Raw genomic sequence first — 26303 nt, 5'->3', positions numbered from 1 at the left:
AAGGAAAGGAAAGGAAAGGAAAGGAAAGGAAAGGAAAGGAAAGGAAAGGAAAGGAAAGGAAAGGAAAGGAAAGGAAAGGAAAGGAAAGGAAAGGAAAGGAAAGGAAAGGAAAGGAAAGGAAAGGAAAGGAAAGGAAAGGAAAGGAAAGGAAAGGAAAGGAAAGGAAAGGAAAGGAAAGGAAAGGAAAGGAAAGGAAAGGAAAGGAAAGGAAAGGTGCGGAAAGGAAAGGTGCGGAAAGGAAAGGAAAGGTGCGGAAAGGAAAGGTGCGGAAAGGAAAGGAAAGGTGCGGAAAGGAAAGGTGCGGAAAGGTGCGGAAAGGTGCGGAAAGGTGCGGAAAGGTGCGGAAAGGTGCGGAAAGGTGCGGAAAGGAAAGGTGCGGAAAGGTGCGGAAAGGTGCGGAAAGGTGCGGAAAGGTGCGGAAAGGTGCGGAAAGGTGCGGAAAGGAAAGGTGCGGAAAGGAAAGGAAAGGAAAGGTGCGGAAAGGAAAGGTGCGGAAAGGAAAGGAAAGGAAAGGAAAGGAAAGGAAAGGAAAGGAAAGGAAAGGAAAGGAAAGGAAAGGAAAGGAAAGGAAAGGAAAGGAAAGGAAAGGAAAGGAAAGGAAAGGAAAGGAAAGGAAAAGGAAAAGGAAAGGAAAGGAAAGGAAAGGAAAGGAAAGGAAAGGAAAGGAAAGGAAAGGAAAGGAAAGGAAAGGAAAGGAAAAGGAAAGGAAAGGAAAGGAAAGGAAAGGAAAGGAAAGGAAAGGAAAGGAAAGGAAAGGAAAGGAAAGGAAAGGAAAGGAAAGGAAAGGAAAGGAAAGGAAAGGAAAGGAAAGGAAAGGAAAGGAAAGGAAAGGAAAGGAAAGGAAAGGAAAGGAAAGGAAAGGAAAGGAAAGGAAAGGAAAGGAGACTCAAGGAAAGGAAAGGAAAGGAAAGGAAAGGAAAGGAAAGGAAAGGAAAGGAAAGGAAAGGAAAGGAAAGGAAAGGAAAGGAAAGGAAAGGAAAGGAAAGGAAAGGAAAGGAAAGGAAAGGAAAGGAAAGGAAAGGAAAGGAAAGGAAAGGAAAGGAAAGGAAAGGAAAGGAAAGGAAAAAAGGATTTTGTCTGTTCTGGGGCTGACAGTGATGGATGGGGAGGATCCAGCTCCAGCATCCATCTCCATTCCCTGCTCCAGTGGCACCTCAGGATGGGGCTGGGGGACAGGTCCCTGACCCTGCTGCCCAGGTTGGCGTCACCTGCTCCAGGATGTCTGAGTGCTCCCGGCTCGGGCTCCCTGCACAACCGGAATTTACGGAATTGCTCTTTCCAACCTGCTGTGAAATCCCATCCATCTTCCTTGGCAGCAGCAGCTTTTAGGGAAGAGCTGCTGCTCCGTGATGCACGTTACGGATGGGGCGGAAAACTGCCAGGTTTGGAGCGTTTGCAGCCAAAAAAAACCCAGGGAATTATTAGGGATGACAAACGCTTCCCATTATTCCCAGCTCCGGTGCCCGTCCCTCGGCAGGCACCCATGGGAACACAGCTGCTCCCGAGGCGACACAAATGAGCGTCAGGAATTCGGGGATCGAGGCAGCCCCTGGAGAAAAATCAGGAATTGCTTTGTGAGTTATGGTGCAGCTGCAGGATCTGGATGGGAATCATTAAACCGGGATCCTTCTGCCAGGCCGCTCAGCTGAGGGCTGGAAAATGGCAAGTGGATGTTAAAAAATGGAAAAACCCTTGATGGAAACGGCAAAATTCCTGCTGAGGGATCGTTCCCAGCAAAGAATTTAATCTCAGTGTTGATGGGGACAGCTGAAGTAAAATCTGGTCAGGAAAATGTTGGATAAAGGATGGAAGAAGTTGTTTTGGCAGTGGGATGATGAAACCAAGAGAGCTGATGTCACTGGGTCATTCCCCTGGATCCCTGGGAGTGTCCAAGGCCAGCTTGGATGGGGCTTGGAGCACCCTGGGATAGTGGGAAGTGTCCCTGGCCATGGATCTGGATGGGCTCTGAGCTCCCTTCCCACCCAAAGCATTCCAGGATTTGTGGTAAACACGAGACATCCCAATCCCCACCTCAACCAGGAAAGCCAAAATGTGGATATTTGGGGGTGAAAAAAATCCCTAAAATACCATACAAAGATCACCTGGGTTCTTTAGGAATCCTATCAAGCTCTGGGCTCTCAACCACCACGGTCACAGATCCATCCCAGGATGAATCCCAAGAAATCCATCCCCCTCAGAGGGAAGCGGATCCTGTGCAGGGCTGTGCCTTAATCCCAAAACCAGGATTAAAAAGAGCGTTTTGTCTGCTCTGGGCTCTGGTTTTTAACCCTTGTACTGAGCAGGACAAACTTGAGGGCAAGCGGAGAACTCCAGGCCAAAGGAGCAGGTTTGGGAGCACCAGGATGATCCACACCCCCGGCCGAGGAGCTGCTGTCACTTTGTCACAAGACACCTCATTTCCATCTTGGCACAAAGAGGCCACTCCAGGGACAAAATTCCCTGCAGGGAAGGACAAAGGGCTGAGGCTGGGAGAGGACCACAACTGGTGAAGAACATCATCTTCTTCATCCAGCCCTGCCTTGGACACTTCCCCACTTCCTTGGGGCAGCCCCAGCTTCTCAGAATGTCATAAATAAACTGATTTTTGATTAAATCTCTCCTGTTTTTAACATACTCCATCCCCAAAAGTAGGGATGGTCTGGAGAACATCAAGGCAGCGCTGAGGAGGAAAAGGAAGAGAGAAACTTGGATCTCTTGGACTCCTCTGTGCTGAAGATGCTCTGGGTGACCCTAATCTATCCCATTCTTTTGATCCCCGATCTATCCCATTCTTTTGATTCCTAATCTATCCTATTCTTTTTGATTCCTAACCCAGCCCATTTCTTTTGCCAGTTTAAATGTAAATATAAATATAAATATAAATATAAATATAAATATAAATATAAATATAAATATAAATATAAATAAAAGTAGAAATATAAATATAAATACAAATATAAATACAAATATAAATATTATAAATATAAATAATATAAATATATTTATGAATATAATTTTAATATAAATACCTAAATGCCACACATCATTTCATGTAATGTACCAATAATTATTTTTGGTTTATACCCTGTAGTAGCTTTGATTAAAACCTTTTCATTTTCTCCAGCATGGTCAATAAATAACTCATTTTATAAACAAAGCTGATCTGCCATCCTTAAAACTCACAGGCCAAAGTCATTTTAGGTGTGACCTCCTGGATTTAAATCTTTACCCAAAATCTGAGTGGGAATTTCCCCTGGACCTGTGGCAGAGCCAAGGCCGGGGTGCTCGGGGCTCTTACGTTCACACTCCTCCACGTCCAGGTTGAACTGGTGCAGGGCGCCCAGCGTCAGCTGCCGGACCTCGGCCTCCAGCAGCAGCTGCAGCAGCGACGTCGAGAGGTGTTTGCAGGCCGACATGCAGGCGGTCTGGGCCACCTTCCCCTGCAGGACAAACGGACACTCGTCAGGGCCACCAGCACAAAAATCCACCAGAGAACTTCTCCAGAGCAGCCCCCTTGGTAAAGCCACCAGAGAGCTTCTCCAGAGCAGCCAAAATCTCTTCAGTTAAAGCCACCAGAGAACTCCTCCAGCCCAGCCCAATCTCTTCAGTTAAAGCCACCAGAGAACTCCTCCAGCCCAGCCCAATCTCCTCAGTTAAAGCCACCAGAGAATTTCTCCAGAGCAGTGTCCTTGGTAAAGCCACCACATAACTCCTCTAGACCAGCCCAGCCCCCTCAGTTAAAGCCACCAGAGAACTCCTCCAGCCCAGCGCAGCCCCCTCAGTTAGAAGCACCAGCACTAAACTTCTCTAGACCAGTGGAAATTCCTCAGTTTAAGCCACCAGAGAACTCCTCCAGCCCAGCCTCCTCAGCGTGTCCCATCAGTGACAGGATCTTCCCACAGCGCTCAACGTCACAACTGCTGTCTTCCAAGGGAATCCCCTCTGGAAGTGCCAGAGGGAAGGGTCAGGCCTTGTTGGGTGCAGCCCCGATCCAGGAGAGCCTTGGGGTGCTCAGAGAGTTCTCATCGCGGGCCTCCCATGGATTATCAGGGAATCCTGGAATGTTTGGGTGGAAGGGACCCTAAAGCCCATCTCATTCCATGGGCAGGGACACCTCCCACTATCCCAGATTGTCCAAGCCCCGTCCAACCCGACCTTGGACATCCAGCCTAGCCTGACCCTCTGTGGCAGGTGGGTCTGCACTAGGAACCAAAGCCACAAAAATGGGGAAACCCTTTGGGACAAGAGCGGGATTTTCCCAAACCCTCAGGCTGACTCCACGGGGAACGATCCCCATGCCTGCGTGTGCAACGCCACGAGGGAGATTTTGGATGGTGGTGCAGCCCTGAGAACAGCTCCAGCAGGAGATTATGTCCTCAAACACTCACAAAGGACTCTTAACACGCTCCCCTGACACCGAGGCGTGCCTGAGGAGCTCTCACCGACTCTTACAAGCTGTGTTTAAACTGGGATTAAACGCGGTGTTTGCGCCGCGTTCCCAGCTCGGTGTCGCCGGTTTCGTTATCGTAGCACGGCGACGTTTGATGCCTGTGCCGGGAAGGGATTTTTCCCAGCTCTGCAAACTTGGTTTGGATCTTCAGGCCACATCCATCTTCAGCAGGAGGGAAAAATGTTTTTTTTTGTTTATTTCAAAAAGGAGCCGAGCCGTGCGTTGCAGGGCAGGGTGCTCCATCTCCCGCCCGCCGCCGCTCCCAGGCTCCAGAGCGTCCATCACTCACCTCCCAACAAACACCTGCACCAAAATGAAGATGAAGCATGGCAACCATAAAGTTTAGCAGAGCTCTGGGGTTTTTTTCTTTGCTTTTCATCATTTGTTTGTGCTTTTCTGACACGCTGGGTTATTTAAAACCCCACTCACGCCAATTCCTCATCTCTGAAAGCTGCGGGAAGTACGGCGCTGCCCGGTTGTGATTTTTCTTCATTACTTCCAACAGACGCTTGAGTTTTTGCTGTGGCCGAGGAGTTTGGACAGGATCAGGGAATATCCTGAGTTGGGAGGGGCCCACAGGATCGTGAATCCAAGTCCTGGCCATGCCCAGACCCCCCAACAATCCCACCCTGTCCATGCAAGCGCTGTTCAAGCGCTCCTGGAGCTCCCGCAGCCTCGGGGCCGTGCCCGTTCCCTGGGGAGCCTGGGCAGTGCCAGCATCCTCTGGATGAGGAACCTTTCCCTGAAATCCAGCCTGACCCTGTCCTGGAACAGCTCCAGACATTCCCCAGGTCCTGTCCCTGTCGCAGCTGCCCCTTGGGAGGAGCAAATCCCAATGAGTCTCCCCTGAGCGTCCTCTGCTCCAGCTGGACATTCCAAGTGCCCTCAACCCCTCCGTGAGTCATCGAGATGTCCCAGATGGAAGCAGAGGATGGGAAATCAAAGCTCTGCAGCCAAGCCCTGGCACCCTGCTGAGGACAGGGGACAGGGCTCCGGACCCTTCCTGGAAGAGCAGGAGAAAATCCTGGGAGGAGCTTGCACTCCACATCAGCGGGAATTTACGGAGAGCTGTAACCCTTGGAGAAGCCTTGGAGGTTTTCACACCCAGGTGAACCATGGAATGGCTTGGGTTGGACCTTAAATCCCATCCATTCCCACCCCATCCATGGGACAGGGACAGCTCCCAATATCCCATTGGGATCCAATCCCAGTGTCCAACCTGGCCTTGGGCACTGGCATGGATCCAGGGGCAGCCCCAGCAAATCTGGGAATTGCAGCCCAGGCAGGAATTCCTTGCCAAGATCCCAGCCCAATCTCCCCTTTCCCAGTGGAAGCCATTCCCTGGCTCCTGTCCCTGCAGCCCTTGGCCCCAGTCCCTCTCCAGCTCTCCTGGAGCCCCTGCAGGGACTCTCAGCATTCCCTGCATTTTGCCCTTCTCCAGGGGAACACCCCTCGGGATGAACTTCCTGATACCCACATTCCCCCTCTCCAGGTCCCACTGGATGCTCTCCTTTCCTACACCACACAAAGGAAAAACTCCAGGAGGGTTTTCTGTCCCTACTGACCAAAATGTCAGAGGAACAGCCCCAGGGAGGGGTCAGATCACCCTGTGGAGGGACCTGCAGGGTGACCCACCCCTGCCCTGGGCACCAACTTCAGCTCAGGAGAGAGGGGGTGAAAAACAGCAAAGAACTGAGATGAAATGTCACACAACTAATCCCCAAACAGGGAAAATGGGATGGGAAAAGCAATTTCATCATGGGGGCTTGGCTCTGAGAGGCCTCCCCGAGTGGAAGGGGCTCTTCAGGGTGTTCCTTATGGGAATGTTCTACAAGGATTGTTGCAGAGATGGCAAAGGGGATCCGAACAAGCCCAGAAGCAGCTTCTGGCCCAGCCCTCCTTCCTTCTGCCTTTTCCACACAGGATTAGGCCAGGCCTAAATATATTTCAGGTGCAAAAGTGCACTGTCCTCACTCTGAACCTGAATCTTCTCAGGCCAGCTGAGAACATGACCTTTTATTTCCATTATTCCTGAGGCTCAAACACCTAAAAATCCTTTCTTTAAACAACATTTGGTTTTTCCTCTCAAAGAACACATGGATGCCTCACAGTTTAGACCCAGCATTATCTCAAGAAAAGCAAAAGTATACGGAATATTTTTTTTTCCTGCTTTTTAAGCCTGAATCCCTTTTTTCCCTTATATTTATTATCAGAGAACTCGGAGATGCCAGAGGAGTTTCAATCACGGTGTTGAATGTCTGCTCAGAGAACAGAAGGTACCACCAGGGATGAGCAGCAGCTCCTGCCCTGGGCACCGAGATTTAAAACCCTCCCAGAATTTATGGCTTTCACTCCTTATAAATAAGACCCAACTTAATCCTTTCCTGCCTCACCCCTGCGCTCCACGAGTTACAGCAGCTCCTTATAAAGTCAGCCGTGGCTTGTGAACATCAATTTCAGGCCATTTCCCCAGGAATACAGCGGGAAATCTGCTGGATAAGCAGCTGCTGCTGACAGGAGACAAACGAGCGCGCGGCCGCTGATATATCAGCACTAATAAGCTGCCGCTGCAGCTGAAGGTTGTTTGTATTCCCGCTTGGAATGGCTCGGCCTGGCAGGAATTGCCTCCTGCCACGGATGCCCATCTCGGCTCTTTGGAGCTTATTTACCACCGAGTTTCACTTCACGGAGTCGGGGGCTTTTTTCCTACTTCTTTTTCTCAGTTTTCCTGCAGCGCTGGAAGAGCCCGGGCTCGCCTGTCCAGAGCTGAGCCCGGCACGGACGTGTTTGCCACAGCTCCAACCCTCCCAAAATTGTTACCTGCCCCAGCCCTCCCAAAACTGTCACCTGCTCAACCCTCCCAAAATCATTATCCACCCTAACCCTCCCAAAATCATTACCTGCCCCAACCCTCCCAAAATCATCACCTGCTCCAGCCCTCCCAAAATCATTACCTGCCCCAACCCTCCCAAAATTGTTACCCACCCCAACCCTCCTGAAATCACCACCCAACCCTCCCAAAATCGTTACCTGCCCCAACCCTCCTGAAATCATCACCCAACCCTCCCGAAATCGTTACCCGCCCCACCCTCGGCGGCGGTGCCAGGACTTGTGCCTTAGCACGGGGCGGGAAGCTCCGAGATGTCATCGTGGCCGTCGCCGCTCCTGAGAGCCCCAGGGGCTGCTCAGAGGAGCCGCCGCGCTCAGCCGGGACGGCTCCGGCCCCGCGCTAATTCCCTGATGATTTTTGGGAGTGTGGCAGAAGCAGGGGCGCTCCCAAAGGCTGTCCCTGTGCCAGCCTGTGCCCTGGTGACATCCTGGTCCTGCTCCCCGGCACGGCTCCAGCCCTGTCTGGATTTCAGGAACAACCTGCCCTGACACCTTGGTCCCTGAGCTCGGGATGAGATCTGGACAGGGAGCAAAGCGCAGGAATGCCACCCTGAGCTGAGCTGTCTGTGGGGAAAGGGGAAAACAAACACCCTGAAGGCATCAATGCTCATTTTCCAAGGTGCCAGAAAATTGAGGAGCTCCAAAGCACACGGAGCAATCCCAGGAACAGCTCTGTGGGGTTACTCTTGATTTAAGACCTTTGCAAATCCCATCAAAACCTGGATTTGCTCTGGGAAGAACAGGGATCACAGGTGAAAGCTGACAGATCTCCATGGCCAAGATGCCCAAATGCCTCCTTGGTCCAACCTCAGTCAAGCAAAGCCATTCTGAGGGTGTTATCCCAGAAAAATCCATGGATTTATTGTGTTGTGGCTCAATCTGTTTGTAACCGGGGTCCCGGCAATGAATCCCTCTGTCCACGGCTCCTGGTGGAACCTCGGGGTTGCCATGACACCTCAAGGTGACACTGCCCTCCCCGTGCCACCCAGGATCCTGATGGACACACAGGAAGGATCCAGAAGGTTCCCTGTGGCTGTTCCAGGCACTGAAAGGGAGGAGCCAAACTCCAAAGCTCTCCCAGAATGCATCCAAGGGGCTCATCCCAGAACCCATCCCCACAGGATCCCTGAGGCTGGAAAAGCCCTCCAGGATCACCGACTCCAATCAATGACCAAACCACACCTCGTCCCCCTCCTGAGCACTGAGTGCCACGTCCAGGGGACACCGCCAGGGCTGTCCCAAACCTCTATGGGCAATCCCAAACCCCACAGTCCATGGGCTGCCCCCCACCAAATCCATCCTGCTGGAGGAGATCTGCCATGAAATCCTCTTTTTCCATGCACATCCCATCCCTGGGCAGCCCCTGCAGGGAAGGGCTGCGCGGAGGCTCCGGAGCCAGCCCCGCTGCCGGCAGCGTTTGTTTAGAAAGGGCCAATCTGTTACCAATTAGGGAGAGGAAACGCCAAGAGGCTGCCTTGTTAATTAAGGAACTCGCTATCAAAGGACTCATTAAGAGCTACTGAAATGGAATGGTTGTGCAAATAAATACCCATTAATCTTCACGTGCAGTCAGGACCGCGCTGCCGGTCCCCACCGCCCTGCAGGAGCACCTCTGGCTGCCGTGGAATGGTGGAATGGGATGGGCTGGACCCAAAAGATCACCCAGGTCCACCCTGACACCTCCCACTGTCCCAGGCTGCTCCGAGCCCTCTCCAGCCGGTCCTTGGGAACTTCCAGGGATCCAGGGGCAGCCACAGCCTCCCTTCACCTGCTGGTGCCTCCCGCACTGCCCCTGGCCCAGACCAGGTGGGATGTGGTCCCTGAAACCCAAACCCAACCCCTGCCCTAGCACGGAGAACCCTCCCAGAAGCCTCCCAGGAATTAATGCAGCATTTCCATGGAAAACAAACCCTGACAGGCTCCAAGTGCTCTCAGAGTTTCCAATTATTATTTTTTTTTTATTTTTTGCTACCAGCAGAATTCCTTCTTCACCCGCAACAAGCATCAGGGTTGATGCGATTAAGGATATTTAGATGTGCAAATCCAGGGGCTTCAGACAGCAGAAAAACTGGCCAAAAATGGGAATTCTTTGGTATTAAATGTACAGTTTTCTATAAACACCACAAGTTGTCCCGCAATTTCTTCAACACTGAATTTCCTGCCTTTCCCAATCCATAAGGCAGCACCGGGATGTTTTGCAGAGGATGGAAACGTGGTGGGGAAATAATGAGCAATTGTTTGGTAGCACAAACCCCTGGATAATCCCACTGGATCCTCTCTCTCTGGCCACGGATGGAGACTTCAGGCCCCGCAGACCTCCCAGGGCTCACCTCCTGCTCCAGAAGCTTCTGGATCCCCTGGCTGCCCCAAATCCCCCTAAACTGGGGGCAAATTCAGGAAATCAGCTCTGGAAATTTTTCCTGCCTTGCCTGTCCTGTCCTGATTTGCCTTTTTTTTTTTTAACAACCGTTCTGCACTCACTGAATGAGGCAGAAAAACCCAAAATCACCCAAAAACACAAACGCTTCCCGAAGTGTCAAAGCAAATGAACGATGAGTACTTGTAAATTTTAAAATTATTTTTAGGATGTTTACTTAAAAAATAAACCTTTCATTAATTGCCCAGAAGTCCATTTTCAACTGGACCAAGTGGGTTTTCATGGACGTTTTGGGTCGGATTTTTTTTTTCCTGGTTTGTTTTGGGTGTTTTCAGCTTTGTTTTAGTTTAAAAAACCACACAAAACCAAACAAAACAACTACCAAGAAAAAAAAAAAAGAAGAAAAAAGAAAAGACAACCCAAAAGCTGTGGATCTGCACTCAAGATCCTGCAAAGAAAGGGGTCTCCAGGACAAAGAGGTGCAAGGGAACGAGGGAGAGGCCCAGGCGAGGACAAGCTGATGGATGTGATTGGTTGCCAGTGTCACCCTGAGCTTGGTGGCCTCCAAAGACATCCCCTCGAGGCTGGAGCTCAGCTGGCACCAATCAGCACCGTGGCCACACCGACCTCTATGGCTGCAGCCCAAATAAACCCAGGGGGTATCAAGAAAACTCTTCATTAATTAATTCTATTTACTCAGCTTTGCAGCAGAGTCATAAAGAACAAACCCCCTTTTTGTCCCTGATTTTGTTTTTATGGAAGGAGGACCGGGAGCGGAGCAATTCCTGGTGTCCAGCTGTGGGCTGGGCTCGGTCGCTCTGCGCTGATGTGACACGTGTGGGACACGAGGGGTGGCTGATGTGTGACCACTAACGGGCCCTGAGTGGCTTCAGCCACGGGCAGACCTGGATTTGATCCCTGGCTCCGTGGAGTCATCCCAGGAGCTGAACACTGGAGCCACTGTGTGGATTTACGGAGTTGGGAGAAGGGAGCTGAGTTAGGAGGTAACATTCACGTGGGTTTGGGATTTGCCAGGGAAAAGAAGGAGGGAAATCTTCCAGCCAAGGTTGGCTTGTGGGTCAGGACTCCTGGGAACACGGGAATGGCTGCTGGAGGAAGGGGTATTCCTCAACTGTGGATCAATGGGATGCTCCTCAGCCTTGGATCCATGGAATACTCCTCAGCCTTGGACCAATGGGATTCCCCTCAGCCTTGGATCAATAGGATGATGCTCAGACTTGGATCAACAGGATGTTCCTCAGTCTTGGATTAATGGGATGATCCTCACCCTTGGATCCATGGAATACTCCTCAACTTTGGACCAATGGGATGCTCCTCAGCCTTGGACCAAAGCGATGCTCCTCGGCCTTTGAGCCATGGATGTTCCTCAGCCTTGGATCCATGGAATAATCTAGGCCTTGGACCAATGGGATGCCCTAAGCCTTGGATCCATGGAATACTCTAAGCCTTGGATCCCTGGGATCCTCCGAGCCTTGGAGCTCCTGATGCCCAGGCTCAAGAGAAGAGAGGCGATGTCTGCACAGACATTTCTTTGGGAAGGAGTTCTGGAGTCCATCCACACTGGGACACACGGAATGGCCAATGTCAGTGCCACCATGACAGCAGCGTCCCTTCCAACAGCCCCAGCATCCACCTGCCACTCCCAGCTGGGACCGGCATCCATGCCCTCTTTTCCCAGGAATGTGCCCAGGATCTGCCATTCCAGAAGTGATCCCACCAACCGGAGCTGTGGTTCGGGAGGGGGATGGACGCTCGGGGAGGGATGAACCTTGGGCTGGGCAAGGCTGTGGTCACCCATGGGAGAACCCCCGGCGCCACCGGCAAATCACCAGATTTCAACAAAGTTTCACCGCTGGAGCTTTTCCTGAGTAAATTCCTGGGATTTTGGCCTTGGCTTTGACCATCCCTATATCAGTTCAGGAGACAACGTCCCACCACAGAAGGTCTCAGGTTCACCACGGAAAACCTACAGAGAGCAGCACCAATTAACCCAACTCCAAGCGGAATTTGCCTCCTGCAAAGACCAACTCAACTGGAAAACTCCAGAGAGCCAAAAGTGAAGCTGCTCCATCCAACCTGGAAGGCCCTATCCCCTGCTTGACTCAGGATCTCTCCCAGATTCCCATGGAAGCTGAGCCCGTTTCAGCTGCTGCATTCCAGAGGTGTGGAAAAAACTCCATGGCACGTTCTTTGCCAGAAGCAAACATTTCCCACCTCGATATTTTGGGAAAAAGGGACCCGGCAACAGGACCAATACACGACAGAGCTGAACTCCCACCAGAAGCTCAGGGACAACCAGACAAACAAAAACAAAAACAAAAACAAAAAAACAAACAAAAAAAAAAAACAAAAAAAAAAAAAGGAAAAGGGGGAAGACAAGAGAAAATCAAATCCAGCAATTATCCTCACCACACCAAAAATAAACCCCACTGCAGCTCGATACAAACCCCTGACATTCCAATAAAAGAGGAAGAAAACCTTGGCTGTGTCCAAGATGCCCAAGGTCAACAGCTGGAAGTGTTTTGGCTGGAGCCAGGGGAAGCTCAGGGAAGAGGGAAATCACACTGGGGGTGATGGTCACAACCAGCTCCCGCAGACAGGGCTGAAAGGGGCTTTTATTAAAAATATTGCATGCCGTTTCATTTGGTTTGGGGCTTTTTTGGGGTCTTTAATAATTTGTGGAGTAACCAGCTCCATGGAAAGGTTTTTCCTCTGAAGGAATCAAGAGATGAGAAGCCTGAGAGGCAGAAGCAAAAACACCCAATAGCAAAAGAACTCAAGGAGTTTGGAACCACGGAAAATCGTGGGATTTGGGATATCAGAGGCTCTGGGATAGGAGCAGGGACAATTTGTCCCTCTGTCAGAGTCAATGAGTGACTTCTGCTTTGTTATTTTTGTTAAAAAGGGAAATAAATAACAAGAAGGAGGGGCAGGGGGTGGGGAAGGGAAGCACCTCGGGATGCTGCCACCGAGCACGGGGCAGCTCCTTTGGAGCCTTAAAGAGCCCAGAGTGGGCAGAGGTCTCCTCTGGAAGCTCCACAGCTCGCAGCAAGGCTGGGAAGCTGCTGGAGGAAATCTGGGGATGCACACATGCAAAAATCCAGGGAAACAGAAGATGTCATGATCTCCATCTTCTTCCTCGATCAACATCCGAAGGCAGGGCAGGGTATTTTTAATTGAGCAGTTTTTGGGAGTCAAGAACATGGGAATTGTAGCTCCAAAAGGAGCTGGAGCTTCTAGCTGCTCTCCAGGCTCCTGCCATGCTGCAGGATTTCTCCAGGGACCTCCAGACCAGTCACAGGTGGGAAAGATTCCTGCCAGTCCAGGTTTGGGATGGGACAACATCACGCCCTGAGAAACTCCAGGAGATACTCTAGGAATTACTGTAGGAATTACTCTAGGAATTATTGTAGGAACTACTCCAGGAATTACTCTAGGAATTACAGCCTTTATCCTGGTTTGCCACTGGGTTTAACTGCAGACACTCAATAACTACAGAAATACCTGATTCCAACTGTTCCACTAGACTAGAAGTTGAGACTGCCATCAAAATCCCAGAATCCTGGAATGGTTTGTGTTGGAAGAGACCTTAAATCCCATCCACTCCCACCCTGCCATGGCAGGGACACCTCCCTCTGTCCCAGGTGGATCCAATGTCCAGCCTGGCCCTGGACACTTCCAGGGATCCAGGGGCAGCCCCAGCAAATCTGGGAATTCCATTCCAGGGCCTCACCACCTTCATAGGGAAGAATTCCTTCCCAATATTCCATGTGAATTCCCCATTTTCAGCTTGAAGCCAAAACGTGCACAAGGAACGCGAAGTATTGATTATTTTATCATTTTTTTGGTCCTATCCGTGTCTCCCAAGGCTCTCTCCTGGTCTCCATGCCCAGGATCTGAGACTTTCCTGGTTCCTTGATGCAAAGCAGAGCCGTGGCCCGGCCGCAATCGGAGCGCGCGGCTCCAAACTGGAACGAACGAGACCAAAAAATAAAAAAAAAAGGGGGAAAAAAGAAAATAATAAAAAAAATGGACATATTTCATCCTCCTCTTTTGTGGCTTTTATTTTCTTTTGTATTCGCTTTGGGAATAACATTCTTTCCATTGGGAAGAGCCTGATTTTCCATTAAATACAAAGCAGCTGCCATTTTGGAAACAAAAAGCTGATTAAATACAGATTCTTTTTTTTATTTTTTCCCTCGCTTATGAAGAGCAAGAACCACGTTTGTTTCTGCTGATTTATCGTGGCAAAGCTGCCAATTACGGCAGCAGGAAAACTTAAAGAGAGGGACTCGAATCGCTCCATCTTCCTGAAGTAATTTTGTAATTACAATTCGATGTCGGAGAAAAATAAAAAGGAAAGATCCAGAAGTTTGGAGCGCTCGCCCTCCCTCTGGAACAGCGACCCTGGGAGTTCCTCACCCTCTGCACACACAGGGATGCTCCAGATTCCCTGTTTACGCAGATTCCCGCCCGTCGGGATGCCGGGGGAAGGCTCGGCACGTTGGGGTGACGCGCGGGGCCCGGAGGAGACGCAACCGCTGCCCCACTGCGGGCCCAGATGTTGAACAGACTGGAAAAAAGGATGAGCTCCAAGGAAAAATCCCAAGCCACCCACTCCATTGCTACTCCATGAGCCAGCAAAGCTCCATCCAAGAGGTTTTTGCAAGCAGACCCGAGTGACCAACAGAAGCAGCGTCCAAACCTTCAGCTCATTTTGTCTTTTCCCAAAAAACTGAATCATATCTGAAATTTCCATTTCAAAACTGAGGTGTTATAGCTAAAAACCAGGGAGAAGATGGATAAAACCAGGGAGAAGATGGATAAAACCAGGGAGAAGATGGATAAAACCAGGGAGAAGATGGATAAAACCAGAGAAAAGATGGATAAAATCAGGGAGAAGATGGATAAAGCAGCTTTACAGGGGAAAGCTGTAGGAATTAGTGATTGGTTTTTAATTAACCCATCCGTCTCTCCTGATTTCTTGCCCTCCATGAAACCCAATAAAAAAAACTCCAGAGGATCATGAGAATTCCATAGGGATCTGCATTTTTAGACGTTTTTCCCGCTCCTGACATTCCATCGACCCAAGGCTGTAAGATCCAGGGAAAACATCTGTGGAGAGGGACCCTGTGATGGTCACAAAGCCATCTTCACCCACACTGGTGGCCATGGCGACAATCCCGAGCACCCGACTTTTCTGGGACCCCCCCAAAGGTTTGGGCTCCTCTAGGGCAGCTGGGGCTCCTCCCATGGATGGGTTAAGGAAGGTGGGGAGAGCTTTGGAAGCTGTTCATGGATGTCCCTTTCCCCATTCCCAACTTAAGAGCCTTGGAAGAGCAGTGGATGAAACAAGAGGAAAGCAGGAAATCAAAAATGCTGTGATTTGCCCTGAATTTCCTGAAGGGTGAAAGAATCCCAACCCAAATGTCATCTCCTGATGGGATTTCTGGAAGGTCCAGGCTGAGACTCCGGAGCAGGAAGGAGAAGACGTGTTTGGGTTCCATACACCAAGACTGGAATTTCAGCTGCCAAATTCCCTGTGCCACACGTTCCTTACGGATGGAGGTGCAGGCAACAGAATGCACCCAACAACTTCCTCAATCCCAGTCTGGAAAACAAAATTCCAACCATGCCAAGGCGACTCCACCTACGGAAGCACGCGCTGGTTTAAAGGAATTATGGGATTGGGCATTTTAGCTTCCATTAATTTTCCAACTGCTGAAAGCAGACAAGGAAACCTTGGAATTCCAGATAACCCGGCTTAGCCAGACCCGAGTTTACAGAGCTCCCAGGTTAACCAGGGGCCAGCCTGCCCCATCCAGCACTACGGAATCCATGGGATCTGGACACTGCTCCTTGCTTTAAAGCACCACCAGCTCCTGTTTCGACCACTCCATCCTGACAAATATTTGGGATTCTGGAGGCACCGGAGAAACCAGGAACGGGCTGCTCCAGCCACCAGTCCATCCTCTCCCCTGCAGGGCATCCCTGTTTTACAGGAATTCTGCTGAACATTCATTCAGGCCAAGCAATCCCCTAAAAGATTTGGATCACCTCTGGAGCGGAAAGCCCCAGACATGGAAGATTCTGGATGCTGCTCATGCCCTGACCATGTCCGCATCCCGCTTTTTTTTACCTTTTAAACTTCCAGGATTAGCCACAACGACTTCCCACCGGACAAATTAAACCCTGCTAAAATTCCTCCTTTGTCCTGCTACTTTGAGCGATCCCGTTTTTATTTTTCCATCTCTCCCGTGATTTATTCCCGCCAATTAATCCCAACTAGGCAGAGAATGGAAAATTAGGAGGGATAAAAGGAAAACTGGGATTTGCTGCCGTTAAGAACAAGCCTAAGAGTGGGCTGGCAAAGCCCCTCCATATAAAGGGATTACTCCATCCCTGACCCTTTCCAGGGGAGCTCCAGGTATTATTTTCCATTGATTTACCTTAATGGAAGTAATGCCCCCCTCTCCGTAGGAAGCTGACTCCAGAGCTGTCTAGGCACTGGATCCAATTAAAGGAATAAATACATCTGGCTTCTAAACAGCTCCAAGCCTGGAAAAGCCAGGGGGAAAAGGGCTTTTTGCATCTCTCCCTCTTGGGCTAGGCCCTGAGGACAGCACGGAGGATGCCTGACATCCAACACCGCTCCTGGAAACCCCCGGCTGCAGGGGATGCCGGGAGCATCCCGGCTTTGATGGGAGCCGGCCCAGGATTGCTTAACAAGGCTCCGTCTCTCCAGGAGCCGGCGTTGACTCAGAAACCCCCCAGGTGCCTGGAGCCTGCAAATAGTCCAGGCTCAGCCAGGCTCAGCTTCCAGGGAAAGAGGCACAAGCATCCCACCAGAGCAGGGAATACCGGTTGGAATTCCCGTGGAGAGCAGGGAATCAAGGCTGGAAAGCAGAAGCAGTGTCCAGGCTCTGAATGTGACAAGGCCTCAGAATTCCCAGGCGGGTTTTGCTCCCTGGGTTTGGCAGCAGAGCAAACAAGGCGGCTGCAGAGCACTTTGTTTGCTGCCTTATCCCCGGAAATGCCGCGGGTTTTCCTCCCGCGCGTGGGACAAGCAGAGATGACAACCCCAGGGGGCTGCTGGAGCAGAAGGAAGGTCCGAAAGGCTCCTTGGCTCCTTTTTGCTGCTGATTGGCCAAATCCCAACTGGGAGCTGGCACGTGTCAAGAATCCACATTATTTTCTGGAGAAAACCATGGAATCCCAGAACAGTTTGGGATGGAAGGGAGGTTAAAGATGATCCCGTTCCACCCCCTGCCATGGCAGAGACACCTCCTGCTGTCCCAGGTGGCTCCAAGTCCCGTCCAGCCCGGCTTTGGACACTTCCACTCCAGTCTGAGGGAAGGCTTAGTGGTCCAATCCCTCAAACCAGGAGGAATTTCCAGCTGGAATTCCCATGGGGGAATTTCTCTGAACAAAGAGCAAGGATTTTACAAACATCTTTTCCCTCTGGAGCAGAGTGTGAGGATCTCATCCAGGATTCCCTAACATCAGGCATTCCCCCTAATTCCCTGCGGAGTTAGGTACTCGAGGGTGATAATGGCAGCCATTTCAATGCTCTAAAACAAACAATTTAGTGAAACCCTTTCCTCTGGTCTCCGATTAATCCCAGAGTTATTTATCCCATTGATCCCAACTTCCAACCCATCCTTTCCTTTCCTCCTGGCTGACACAAAGGACATTTCTGGTCTGGCTGCACGCCGAGGCAGGAGGCGGGAGCGGAGCCGAGGCGCAGGACGCGGCGCCCGGTACTCACCGACAGGGTGGAGTGGACATGTCCCTGTCCCTACAGAGGACAACACAGCACGTCAGGCTGCAGGGCACAACACGGCAGAAAGGAGCCCAAAGGTCACCAGAGGTGCCCACAAGCCCCCGACGCTGCGATGGCGGCACCCAAGGATCAGGAAAGGGCTCCTGGGAGCTGCTTGGAGGAGGAGGAGGAGGAGGATAAAGTGCCACAAGGGTTTTGTTGTCATTCTGTCACAGAATCCTGGAAAGGGTTGGGTTGGAAGGGATCTTAAAGAGCATCCTGATCCAAACATCCCCCATTATCCCAGCTGGATCCAAGCCCCAATGTCCAGCCTGGCCTTGGGCACTGCCAGGGATCCACAGGAAGCCACAGCAAATCTGGGAATTCCATCCCAGGCAGGAATTCCTTCCCAAGATCCCATCCATCCCTGCCCTCTGGCAGTGGAAGCCATTCCCTGTGTCCTGTCCCTCTCCAGCTCTCCTGCCCTGCACGTCACCATCCCACCTGCAGGATCATCAAACCCCGGGAGGGACAGCTGGGATCAGCTCCAGCAGGGCTTGCTCAGCTCTGGGGAGTTATTTAAGCACAGACTGGACTTGTGCAAAGCCAGGGGTGACTCTGGTGCTCCTGAGATGTTTTCCTGATGGTTATTTTCCACTTGGGTCCCTCCCAGCGTGGCCGAGGCTGTGGTTGGTGCAAAGTTCACGGCATTTCGCTTCCATGCACAGGGCCTTGGCTTATAAATATTCCAGAGGGATTTGACTTTTCAAATAAAAACACAGGCAATCGTTCTCTTTGGAAAGAAAATAAACACTTGCAAAGCTCTTTCTACCAGAGCAAGAGCTGCCGGGGCCGTTCGTTTGCGAGGGGGAAGAGATGCCAAGAGAAGGCAAAAAACCGTCACGGCTCCAGCTGAAATCTGTGCCTGCCATCTGGCAAAAATAAGCAGAAAAGGGGAAAAAAAAAAATAGGGGAAAAAAAAAGAAAACCCCCACTGCAGAGGGTTCACACTGAAGTGCTCAGCGGCAGAGGTTTGGATTTGTTGGATCGCTGAAAGATTGCTTCCCCTTCCCAGGTCTGCCTCACCTCTTGACCTGCCCTGATTCCCTTCCAAAGGAGGTTATCGAGATACAAGACTAACAGAGGATTAAAGGAAACTGAAAATAAAAACAAAACACCCCCCCCTCCTTCCCCCAGCCCCGCTCCCCTCCCCCAAGAAAACATCCTTGCTTTGTTAACCTGACAGTTCAGGGGAGGTGTTGACACAACCCTCCATCTCTGAGGAGCTTAATGTCAACAAATCAGTGTGTTTGGAGTAGCCCTGTCAATGCCATTTACATTAACTTGTCCAACAAGAAATAAAAACAACAATCAGCCATCAAAGACAAAAGGCTTTTTCAGTCATTCTTTGCAAAGTCTTAGGCTGGAAATATTCATTTTTGGAGGCCGTGGCCCTTTGCTTGCTGAAAACCAGAAACCACCTTTTTTTTTTTTTTCCTTTTTTTTTTTCTTTTTAAGGCCTAAAATACTTTTTGTACTAAAATTTTTGTTTGTTTTCACCCTTAAAAAAAGAGGTTTTTCTTTTGAAGGAGACCCGAGCATCCCATATTAATGAGCTCCACAGCAGCAGCAGCAGCAGCAGCAGGAACCCACTCTCCCTGGTTAACGCAGGAAGAGGGCGGCCTCGGGAGCCAAATGTTAATTATGCTTTGATTCCCATCAGCGTTTTATTTGCTCAGAGACATTTTTGGGCACTTAGTGGAGCGTTTTGGAATTGTGGCTCCAAACCACCATGACCGTTTCATGCAGCACTGGCATGCACCAAAACCCCGGGAAGTTCTCCGTGAACTTTTCCTGCCCCCCGGCACACGCTGTCCCCACGGCGCTGGCGCCCCCCAGAAAACTGCAACGTGCAAAGAAATTCCAGGAATTCCCAAAAACAAGTGGTTTCCATCATCTCCCACAACGGCAAAGGAAAAGTTTGGGATTGCAAGGCCTAGAAAAAGCGGAGGCTCTTTAGGCCGCTGCTCCAGCCGGGATTTTGGGCTGGGTTGTTTTTGCCAGGTGGCCACAGAGGCGGTGGAGGCCTCACCCCCGGAAAAATCCAAGGCCATGGCTCAGGACTTCTTGATCCAGTTGAAGATGTCCCCCCAGAAAAGCACAACGTACAAACAGATTCCAGGGATTCCTAAAACCAAGTGGTTTCCGTCATCTCCCACAATGGCAAAGGAAAAAATTTGGGATTGCAGCTCCTGCTTGAGCTCCAGAGAAAATGGAAACTCTTCAGGCCGCTGCACCAGCCAGGGGTTTTGGGCTGGGCTGTTTTTGCTGGGTGCCCAGAGAAATGGTGGAGGGAAAATCCCTGGAAAAACGCGAGGCCGTGGCTCTGGACAACCTGATCCAGTTGAAGATGTCCCTGCTTACTGCAGGGCCTTGGGGGAGGTGGCCTTCAAGGGCCCCTTCCAGCCCAAACTGCTCAATACAACAATTCCAGGATTCCCAAGAAATACAGGAAAAATTCAGCCCAAAGGGGGAAACATAAACCCAAATCCCGAATCCCGGCTCAGATTCCTTTCAGCTCCTTTCACCCCCTCCCTCTCCAATGCTGAGTCCCAAGGATCTCCCAAGGCCACTGGAGCCTCCCTGGGGCAGCTGGAGCCGTGACCCCGAGAGGTTTTCCTGCAGCTCCGTGGGGACAATGGGATTCCTCAGCCCCGTCACGGCGCATTTCTGCAGCCTCAGGACTTTGGGCTCAGCTCTTTTCCATGATGGGGCTTTTTGGAGCTGGAATTTTAGCCCAGGAACTCCGACATGCCCGGGCTGAGGTTCTCTGATGGGCAGGCAGAGGCGTCATTCCAGCTGGGACAAAAGGGAGCAACAAACCTGCACCTCCTGACACCAGGGGAACACCTTTCACTTGGCCAAAATCCCGTAAATTCAACGGGAATCAGCTCTGGAAGATGAGGGCATTTCCAAACCAGGAAAGGAGAGCAGGAATGGGTGGTGCTCTGAGGACACCTCATCATCCCAGCATGGGACACAGTCCTGGAACTACTGGAGCTGTGGAAATCCTGGATTTTATGGGAACCAGGATGAAAACTCATCTCAAACAGGGCAGCAGCTCCTCTCAGACCCCAAAACTCTCCTGCTTTATCTCCAGTCACACCTCTCGTGCTGATGGACTGGGATGGGTTTGGACCAGCTCCACCCTGTCCCCAGAGCCCTGGATATCCTCCTAGAGCTGGAATTCCCCCTTTTTGGAAATGTTCCTTCGTCCCTCTCGCTCTTTCCTTCCCCAGCTGACGCTCATCCCACATTTTTGGTGCTTTAACAAACACCTCCATCATTTCCTGCATGCCTTTGGACAACACCTTGATCTCCTGCGCTCCAGCAGCAAAGCCCTGGAATTTCAGTGTGCTCCTACCTCAGCCACTGGAAAAACTACCTGAACCCTAGCAGGATGAAGAACCTGGACACCAAAGGATGTGGAGGCCTTTGGGATGCAGCCTGGTCCTTCCTGGCTTGCTCTCACCCACCCTTTGGGTGATCCATCAGCAGCAAAAGGAAAAAAAAACTCCAACCAATGTTAAAAAATCCCAAAGCTGCAGCTCCCACAAGGCCTCGAACCAGACCTGCAGCTGCCCAAACCAGGCTGAGGTGCCTCCAAACCCTGCCCAGGCTTTGGGGAGCTCAGGGGCTGCCCAGCAAAGCCCAGCTTCTCCTCAGCTGGGGCTTTTCTAACCCAGCTCGGGAAGACAAAAGGCTGCCTCGGTCTGTCCTGGTGCTTTTTAGACCAACTCGAGTCCTCCCAGCCTCCAAACCAAGCCTGCCTGGCTCCAAAAGAAAACATTAATATTTAAGGAAGATAAATCACTCCTGGCCCACCTCATAAATCACTGTGGGCATCTCCCCCCAGCTCATCTCTGCTGCTTCATGCTCCGGTGCCGAGACCAATCTCCCTGTCAGATTCCATTACTGGCTCCCGAGTATTCCCAGCGTGATGGGTGGAAGGCTCCAGGTGCTAAACCAACCCACAGCTCCTTTTTCAAGGAGAAATCCAGACATTTCCAGCCTCTCCTGGCTCTGGAAGGCACCTGCCACAGCACACTTGGACGTTTGGGACAAACCTGGCCAGGATCCAAGTCCTGCCCAGGAGGCAACACCTGATTTATCCGTGGATTTGCCAGTTTGTCCCGCTGATAACAGAGCTGGGAAAGCCACTTCTCCTCACCACAGGAAATCCTTTTGGGGGCTTCTACCCCACAGGAAATCAGCCTGAGCTCCCCCTGCTCCCAGACCTTCCTGCTGGGATGGGGATGCCCAAGGACACGAGGCTGCAGTTTGGGGGTGCGGCACCTCCCAAATCAGCTCCTTCCAGAGGAGAATCTCAGGGCACGGACAGAGTGAAGGAGGCTGCCACTGGGGAATATTAAATCTTCCCTTCCTGTTTATTCCCAGCTCGTGAAAGCAGCAAATAAATCCCAGTTTTGTAAAGAAAGGAAGATGTGAGATTGCTTTTAGAACAACCACAGAGTTCAGGGGATTTGCTGTTTCAAAATAACCTGCTGATCCCAGCTCCTCCCGAGAGTGTATCCACACAAGCTCAGAACAAATCCCATTCAGAGGAGGAAAAAAAGCTGCTGGAGCAAAAAGGAACCTCCCTGGTGATTGGATTTTTCCTACCAATGAGACACCACTCAGCTGACTGCAAAAAGCAACATAAAGCACATTTCTGATGGCAACAGCAGCATAAACACGGGGACTTGAGACAGCAGAGGGAAGAAAGAAACATCTGGTGCCTTCCAAGGGAGCAATATTGGGATGGGAGGCATCAGGGACCTGACAAACACTTGGAAATGCAGCTGTAGTTTGAGTAACGCACCCATAGGCTGGATTTTTCTGGGAAAAAAAAATCCTGGATGGCCATTAACTGGAAGTTAAAATATCTAAAATGCAGGTGGGGAATAAATTATGATCCTGCTGGCAGGTGGTGGAGCTTCCATCCCACAAAATCCGACTTGCAAATCATTGGGAGAGTCCTACTGGAGCCCAGCTTGTGGTGGCAGGTGAAACACCTGCCTTTAAAAGTGGAATTGTTCCTCCATCCTCCCCAGCTCCCCAGCACGCCCCAGTGAGTCCCCAGAGCAGCCCGGGGCGGGAGGGAGGGAAGGGCTCACCGGGAGGTGGGTGAACACGGCGAAGGTGCTGCGCAGGAAGCCAATGAGATCCACCAGGTAGTCGCTGGCCCGGCTGCCCGGCTCCAGGGCCATCCAGTCGTAGTCTGCCAGCTGCAGGAACTGGTCGATCTTCTGGTTGAGGTTGGTGTAGATCTCCTCCTCGGCGGCGTGCCGGGCGTCCTGGGAATGAGACAAGGTGTGGGATGGGGGCTCCTCACAAGCAAAATCCTACGTGGGATGGGAGCTCCTCACCTCTGAGACCCCACACCTCACATGGGATGTGGGCTCCTCACCATTGAGACCCCACATGGGATGGGGGCTCCTCACAAGCAAAATCCCACATGGGATGAGGGCTCCACACCACTGAGACCCCACACCTCACATGGGATGAGGGCTCCTCATCACTGAGGTCCCACATGGGATGGGGGCTCCACCCTACTGAAATCCCACACAGGAAGGGAGCTCCACCCTGCTGAAATCCCACGTGGGATGGGGGCTCCTCACCACTGAGACCCCCCATGAGATGGGAGCTCCACACCTCTGAGACCCCACATGGGATGGGGTCTCCTCACAAGCAAAATCCCACTTGGGATGGGAGATCCACACCACTGAGACCCCATATGGGGTGGGGGCTCCACCCTACTGAAATCCCACATGGGATGGGGGCTCCACACAAGCAAAATCCCACATGGGATGGGAGATCCACACCACTGAGACCTGACATGGGATGGGAGCTCCACCCTACTGAAATCCCACATGGGATGGGAGCTCTACACCACCCTCTAATGGGGCAGGAGCTTCACCCAACCTTTAGGCCGGGAGGTGACACAACCCCACAGCTCAAGGAGGCAACCACGAGGCTGCTGCAGGCTGTGGCTGGTGGGACAGGACCAGCAGGTGGTGGTGGGCAGGATGGAGCTGGATCCTGCCCCTGCTGTGACCTGAGGGCAGCTCCAGAGGGGCTGGAGCAGAGATTGGCTGCAGCGGTGGGAACCTGGCTGGTGACACCGAGGTTGTGGTTCAGGCCCTGGGTGGGCCGTGCAGGAGCTGATGATCCTTGTGGGTCCCTACAGCTCCGAACATCCCGTGATCCTGAGACGGGAGAGGAACATTCCCCATGGAAACCCCACCAAACGCAGGGCAGGGCTGGGGTTCAGGAGCCTCCCTGCCAGAGGAAGGGCAAACAGGTGGAAAATTCCAGGATGGACTTCCCTGGGGACACCAGCCTGGGTTACCCCGAGGCAAAGCCTCACCAAACCTATTCCTGCTGTTCCCACCTCTGGATCTGCACAGGACACAACTCAGACACCCCACTCAACCCAGCCAGATCCCACATAAAGCATCGGGATGAATGCTCCTGGAGTGGGATTTAAAGGCTGGAAAATCTGGGAGTTTCTGTCAGCCCCGATTTTTAGGGGATAATGCAAAAAAGGAGTGGAAAGATGGAGAAATACAAATTCTGGGTGGAAGAGGAGCCTGGTGTCCATGACACAGCACTCCAACAGCACAGTGAGGATTTATTTAAATAAGAAATAAATTACCAGGCTTTAGTTTAAAATCTCCTTAATCCTTCAGCTAATTAGGGCTGTAAGTTAAGGAGAAAACCTCCCACGATCTCGACAGGAGCAACGCTCCGGAGGACAAACCCAAAGCTGTGGCGCAACCTTCCCAAAATAGGCCCGAATTATCCTTGGGCTCAGCCCTGCAGATCCCTCCCGGGCGGGGAGCCCCCGCCCCGCTCACCTTGAAGGTGGTGGTCCCGTAGAGCTTGGTGGTGTGGACGGTTTCGGGGAGGACATTGGTGATGTTGGTGATGAACTCCTCCAGGAACTTGCAGGATTTCTCCAGGTGGGTGGTGTTGATGATGATCTGTACGAGCTGGGAAGGCAAGGAAGGGTTTCAGCCCTGCTGCCAGGTGAAGGGATGCCAATTCCATGGAATCCTGGCGTGAAAAGCTGACGCTGTGCAAACACCCCGAGCTTTGATACAGGCTCCAGTCTCTCCCCCTTGAACAACACCTAAATCCAAGATAATTTTGGGGGGGAGGCATTTCCCATGACAGCCACTAATACCATGGGAGGCGATTTTATTTTTTTGGAAGGACTTTCCTACATTGAGCTGTCACTCAGGGCTCCCCAAAAAACTGCCAGGACACATCAGGAGGCTCCTGGCTGCCGCTGAACCCGAAAAAGAACCCACACTTGAGTGACACCGAGCAGCATCACACGGGCCCTGAACAAAGGAACCACGAGGTTTGGCTCTGGCAGGTGTGGGGTGGGCAGATCTCTGCCAGCCCCCGGGGCAGCAGAACGCCCTGGGTTGGTGTCATTTCACTGCTGGAGCGTGGCGGGGCTGTCTGGAGCCACCTCCCGTGCAGGAAGGGTTTGGAAACGCTCCCAAATCTGAGGGAGATTGGATTCATCAGCGATTTCCGAGGGGCAGGCGCAGAAATTGCGAAGTCACACCACGAAGGTCCCAGCACTGGTGCTGGCGGCGTCAGAAAGGTGGTGGTGACACCTTGGAAGGTTCAGCCTGGACACTGGGAAGGAAAAGAGGCACTGGAAAAGGTGCAGAACTGGAACAGGGTGTCCAGAGGAGCTGTGGGATGTTTGAGAGAAAGGAAAAGTTGGGAAGGGAAAGCCATGGCTGACATGATCCAAGGCAGCAATTATTAATTAAGCAATTAATAATTCCTTGGTCAATACCAGCACACAGAGGTCACACCTTCCCTGGGGTCCTGCAGATTTACATGGATTAAAATCATCAGAAACCTGATTTTGTACAGAGAAAAGGATGGAGCACCGAGAAAATCCCACATTAGGGTTTGTGCTGCAGCAACGTGCTGAACCCACTCAAACATCGCCTGGAAATGAGGATTGCTGCCCCATTCCCTCACATTTCCACCTTGGATCTTCCCTGGCCCTCCCTAAAGTCCTCTGACTTTCATTCAGATTCCAAAAAATGAAGAGAGCAAAATTCACAACCAAAAGCAAAGAAACCTCTTCACTTTGCCACAATCCAAAATTCCCTGCTCTGTCCAACAACCCTGAGCAGTTCCATTGTTTTCGTATTTCATATCCCAATATTTCATGGACTGCTCCAAACCAGCACCTCCAAAGGTGCTTGAAGGAGCTCCAAGGGACCTCCTGTCACCCTGCCCTGGAATCCCACAATCCAGGAATGGCTTGGCTTGGAAGGGATCTCAAAGATGATCTAATTCCGTCTCCAACACTTCCCACAATCCCAGCAGGATCCAATCCCAATGTTCAACCTGGCCTTGGGCACTCCAGGGATCCAGGGGCAGCCCCAGCAAATCTGGGAATTGCAGCCCAGGCAGGAATTCCTTGCCAAGATCCCAGCCCAATCTCCCCTTTCCCAGTGGAAGGCATTCCCTGGCTCCTGTCCCTCCGTTCCCAAGGGAATCCACATCCCACCTCTGTCAGTCCAACGTTTTTCCTCTTGATCACGTTCTGTAAACAGTTGCTCAGGGTCCGGGTCAGCAGCAGGTTTGTGGATTTTCTGATCATGTCATCCACCTCCGTGGAGCTGTGAAGTGAAAGGGAAAGAGGAATTTCCAAGATGCTCCATGGAAAGAAAATCAGGGATTCTCCTCATCCTCCTTCCCAA

At 51.5% G+C, this 26303-nt stretch overlaps 1 protein-coding gene across 3 annotated transcripts in view; it reads right to left on the bottom strand.

The window, feature by feature from the left end:
• The window catches only part of EXOC6B (exocyst complex component 6B), a 281715-nt gene that overhangs the window by 79279 nt on the left and 176133 nt on the right, over positions 1–26303 (bottom strand). For all 3 annotated transcript variants that reach the window (XM_088056403.1, XM_088056404.1, XM_088056405.1), the window contains 4 exons: positions 26111–26222; positions 24420–24554; positions 22677–22856; positions 3299–3440 (listed from right to left, as the gene is read on the bottom strand). In XM_088056403.1, coding sequence (XP_087912529.1) covers positions 3299–3440; positions 22677–22856; positions 24420–24554; positions 26111–26222 — 569 coding nt within the window. The remainder of the gene's footprint in view (positions 1–3298; positions 3441–22676; positions 22857–24419; positions 24555–26110; positions 26223–26303) is intronic.

The sequence above is a fragment of the Pseudopodoces humilis genome, chromosome 6 (genome assembly GCF_049639895.1).
Source record: "Pseudopodoces humilis isolate 2021_Gansu_Grassland_sample_001 chromosome 6, ASM4963989v1, whole genome shotgun sequence".
Classification (NCBI taxonomy): domain Eukaryota; kingdom Metazoa; phylum Chordata; class Aves; order Passeriformes; family Paridae; genus Pseudopodoces; species Pseudopodoces humilis.
Note: the sequence above shows the minus strand (reverse complement) of the source record. Positions and strands in the feature narration are given on the sequence as shown.